The 5,000-nt window shown below is 40.5% G+C and overlaps 1 protein-coding gene across 1 annotated transcript in view; it reads left to right on the forward strand.

Annotated features, from left to right (window-relative positions):
• Positions 1-3,090, forward strand: part of LOC137968268 (ankyrin-1-like) — a 33,354-nt gene extending 30,264 nt beyond the window's left edge. Inside the window, exon 10 of the mRNA XM_068814878.1 lies at positions 1-3,090. This exon is cut by the window's left edge and continues 872 nt beyond it. Within this exon, the coding sequence (XP_068670979.1) occupies positions 1-1,162 (1,162 nt within the window). The 3' untranslated portion in view covers positions 1,163-3,090.
• The last annotated feature ends 1,910 nt before the right edge of the window (positions 3,091-5,000 follow it).

Below are 5,000 nucleotides of genomic sequence, written 5' to 3' on the forward strand. Positions count from 1 at the left end.
TCAAGTAGTCTCGCTGAAGGACGTACCACATGTTACCCCATTTCTTGAAGAGAAGGCGGATGCAAACATTAAAGACCAACAGAAAGAAGGACCTCTTCGTAAAGCAGTCACGCAGAAGGACGTACTGCTCGTCAAGCTATTGCTTGAAAACAAGGCCGATGTAAATATTCAAGACCAACGGGGAGAAACACCTCTTCATAAAGCAGTCACGCTGGGGAACGCACCTCTCGCCAAGCTGTTGCTTGAAAACAAGGCGGGTGTCAATATTCAAGACTGCATTGGACAAACACCTATTCATAAAGCAGTCACGCAAAAGGACATTTCTCTCGTCAAGCTATTGCTTGAAGTGAAGGCCGATGTGAATATTCAAGACTGCTTAGAACTAACACCTCTTCTTGAAGCAGTCATGCAGACAAACGTTTCTCTCGTCAAGCTGTTACTTGAAATGAAGGCAGATGTCAATATTCAAGACTGCATTGGACAAACACCCATTCATGAAGCAGTGACGCAGAAGGACGTTCCTCTCGTCAAGCTATTGCTTGAAATGAAGGCCGATGTGAATATTCAAGACTGCATTGGACAAACACCAATTCACAAAGCAGTCACGCAGAAGGACGTTCCTCTCGTCCAGCTATTGCTTGAAATGAAGGCCGATGTGAATATTCAAGACTGGTGGGGAGAAGCACCTCTTCACAAAGCAGTCACGCAGAAGGACATACTTCTCGTCAAGCTGTTGCTTGAAAGCAAGGCGAATGCAAATGTTCAAGACCAGTCGGGAAATATGCCACTTCATCTATGCGCCCTCTATGGATGTTCTGACATTTCACAATTGTTGACTGAATCAGGATGCAATGTCAACCGGAGAAACAACAAGGGAGAGACCCCTCGTGATATTGAAAGTTCCGAGAGGTGGTGGAGTAAAAGCCCATCAGCTGCTTATTCACAGCAAGCCGAAAGCCTTATATCACATTGGATATTTCTGCCCGTATGCCAGACAGATCTATTGCTGCCTCAAATTGCCAGAGTACCTTATTGCAGCGAGCAAAGCTTAGATAAGGGGGTACAAAAGGCTGGAGAGAAATGGCCGATCAGAGGGGTTGTAATGAAGAAACAACAAGAGCTGTCGTCGGGCGAGGAAGAATCACAAGCGCAAGTTACATGACAGCCAAAAATGACTAAAAAAGCAAAAGCAAAAGGACAAACAAGTGTAGTATTGTAGTGTAGTGTAATGTAGTGTAGTGTAATGTAGTGTAGTGTAGTGTAGTGTAGTGTAGTGATGCTATTAGTCTCTCCCCTCGGGGCTTTTCAGGAGTAATTTACAATGCTTGGGGGAACTTTAGCCAGACTGCTTATTACACAGTTTTCAATTTATTTTAGGAAGTGAAAGGTCCCCCCGTCCAGATAAGGTCACACCACAACGGCGGGGACTACGTCCCCTACACTTATCGAATAGTGAGTGGGTTCTTTAACGTCCCATACTATTTGATTTCCAAAAGGGCTATGAGACGGGACCTCCGGTTTACAGTCCTTATCCAAGAAGACTTGAGAGTCTAACAATTTGCAGATGTTATTGCAAAGGCAGCACTTTCTCCTCAAGCAATTAATATCCTAGTTAATGTGTCTTTTTTCGTGGAATAAGCATTCTTGTGATCACTTTACCAAGAAAGAGACTTTTTGTCACTTGTCACAATACTAATCTTGTGGGTTGAAATATATGCATTGATCATATCCGCTGATAAATTTATCTCAAATTTACCTGAAGTGAAGTTCTAGTGAGCTCCATCCTCAAACAAGATCACACAAATCTTGCGCACTAAAGGAAGGCCTGCTTGTACGTTTTGCCCACAAGTCCTAGAAACTAAGACAACCACTCTCCAACTTCACGACTGAACACAAATGCACAAGAGCCAACTGCCCAAGCCTAATCTCGTACCCAGATCTCCCACGGTCATACAGAAGGGAGATCTGGCAAAGCTCGATTTCGAGCATGCTCAGTGGCAGTGAGGCCTGAAACACGGGCCTTTTTATCACTGCGCATGTTCGTGCTTTCCATTGTGATTTCGCGGAAAGAAATATGGATTTCGAGAGTTGAAGAGATTCTTTTGGGTAGAGGACAAGGAAACCTTAAACTTAATCTGAAACAGAAAGTAGCACTACAGGCGATTATATTGAACGGCCAAGATTGTTTAATTGTCCTTTTAACTGGTTACGGGAAATCATTGACTTGCCAAATGCGTCCGTCATTTAAGACAAGACAAGCTTAAATGTCACATATCAGAGGGCAAATCAATTGTTATTGTTTTTTCTCCTTTAAGTGCCTTAATTTATGACCAAGTAAATAAACTCAACTCAGTTGGTGTCGCTTGTACAAGTTTGCATGTTTGTGGTGCTGATATTGAAGAGAGGATTTTTTGCAATTGACGACCTTCAGACTGGAAAGTTAAGTTAATCTTCAGCCACCCCGAGGTGCAGTAAGCAAGTTGCAGGCAGTGTAGAGACCTCATTTTGTCCAGCTACTATCATAGAAATGTGCATGTACGGGCGTTGGTGATAGATGAAGCACATTGCATCATTCAGTAGTGATATCTCGTTTTTGTTTGTTTGTTTGGATATTTGCAATTTGTAAATTTGCTCTTCTCTGTCTGGTTGTAAATGAATGTTTCGTCAGCTCCATTGACGGTATTTTACATTTTACAAGTACATGTGTATTTAATTCAACTTTGTCACATGACACCTGAAAAGCTGGTGTGGGATGTAGAATATCAAAGTACATGTATCATGAGTGATTTGATATTTTGCTAATGACACTGATATTTTGATATGGTCATCCTAAAATTTGATATTTCGATATTATCATGATATTTTGATATTTTGCTGTTGTTATAAAATTGATGTCATTGTCACATATTGACATTTTGATATTGTTACAAATGTCATCGTCATGTCTTAATGTTTTGATATTATCATGATATTGATATTCACAAGCTGACAAAAATATTACTTGTTGTTTAAGCCATGAGACAAAGACGGTAACATCATGATATTTTGATATTATCATGAGATATTAAAACATCATAAGTGTTCTTAGCTCAATTTGTGGCCCTTTCTTGGTATATCAACAATTGCGCACTCTCACAAAAAATCCAGAGGACTGGATCTCTGGGGATTTAAGGTCGATGGGTGACTGGGTTGGTTTGGGGGTTCTTGGACCACCCAGGGTAACTAAGTCTTCAGGTTTTTGGGTTTCCGGTTCTCTAGGTTTCTGGTTCTTTGCCTTTCTGGGTCTTTGGGTCCTTCGGCAACTGGGTCTCTAGGTTTCTGGGTCTTTGGGCAACTGGGTCTCTGAGCCAGTTACAAATTAGGCTGTGGGGTTTATGGGTGTGTAGGTCCCTGGGCGTCTGGGCCTGTGTGGTACTTGGGCCTCTGGGTCTTTGGTCTTACATTTCATGGATTTGTGGGTAGCTGGATGTTTGCGTCGCTGGGTCTTTTAGCTTCTGAATGCTTTAGGTTCTCTTGGTCTCTGAATGTCTTGTTTTTTTTTACAGAGCATAAATTTCCTATATCTCTCCCGTTCATTCATTTATTAATCACTTTGCGATGGAATGCAACAATAAAAGAACTACAAGCGAAAGCCAATATGTATATTTGGCTTAAAGCGGGAGCATTCATTCTCCATCAGTATCTTTATCCACACACTCACTCACGTACTTACCTATACTGCTCCAACTAAATTTATCAAGCGTGAACAAATAAGAGAGTAATTCACTCTTTCATAAAAGTGAATGCAAAAAATTATGATAATTCCTTGATAACATAGCTTTGCTTTTGTTTTTCCGCACGAAGCATTAATCATGAACAATAATTTTGGATCCTATATAGATAATTTCATCCCAGACATCTGCTGATATTTAGCTCTTATTAACCGAGCAGGAGGTCTGTATGGGAGAATCTTGACCGAGGTCGTGAGTACAGACCGAACGCAGTGAGGTCTGTACACACGATCGATTTCAGCCAATCAAATTCGTGAACTTGGTAGTTCCCAGTCCTTGTGAGACAGAGCCATATAATAAACACATATAAAACTCACTAAAATGGTCACAAAAAGCGAATTGCCACTTTAGGCAATTCACACCACTGTGACATATGCCTTTGGTTAGAAAATTGGAACAATAAAAGTGGGAAGGGGATGACTGACCAATAATTAAAAAATTGTAACTAGGAACCACTGTAACACAGAAATGAACTATTTAGGCATAAGTCAATGCCACTCTAGGAGGCAATTATCACCATTGTGACATATGCCTCTGTTTAGAAAATTGGAACAATAAAAGTGGGGAGTGGTATGGCAAGCCGTTTCTAGCAAAATTTAATCTTAGATATACATGTTCAATCCTTTAAAAAAAAGTTTAATTTAAAGTCATAAAAGGCATTCAATGCAATCCAATCCTTAAATTTTATATGCAATGCAATACCACGAATATTGATTCAATCCAATTCCTAAATTTTATGTGTAATGCAATACCACGAATATTGATTTAATGCAATCCTTAAATTTATATGCAATCCGAAAATATATGTTTAATCTTCCTAGGCCGAGTGCGGTGACATAGAACCAGAGTAAACTGTCCAAGATATAGAACAAAAAATGGTTGCAGAGTGGGAAGAAGAATTTGACATAGAAGTTGAGTTTCCCAAATTTCTAGGAGAAGTTGTGGATAGAACCAAGGCAATATTTGAGAACTTCGACACAGAAGCTGCAGAAACGCAAGCCGAAGTTTTGATCAAACAATTAGCCTGCTTAGCTCAATGAAAGAGTGTTGCAACCCTAGACACAAGGGACAAGAAAAATGTCGATTCCATCGCTGGGGCCTTAGTAGATGTCCTTCTTGTGCTTTGTCGCCGGACTATGACTCCGTCTACTGTGGCTGTGGATTCAGGTATGATAGATAGGGATAAAGGAAAAAGTCCCGGAAGACCATCTCTCAAAATTCCTGTTGAGA

This window comes from Montipora foliosa, chromosome 8 (assembly GCF_036669935.1).
Source record: "Montipora foliosa isolate CH-2021 chromosome 8, ASM3666993v2, whole genome shotgun sequence".
Classification (NCBI taxonomy): Eukaryota; Metazoa; Cnidaria; class Anthozoa; order Scleractinia; family Acroporidae; genus Montipora; species Montipora foliosa.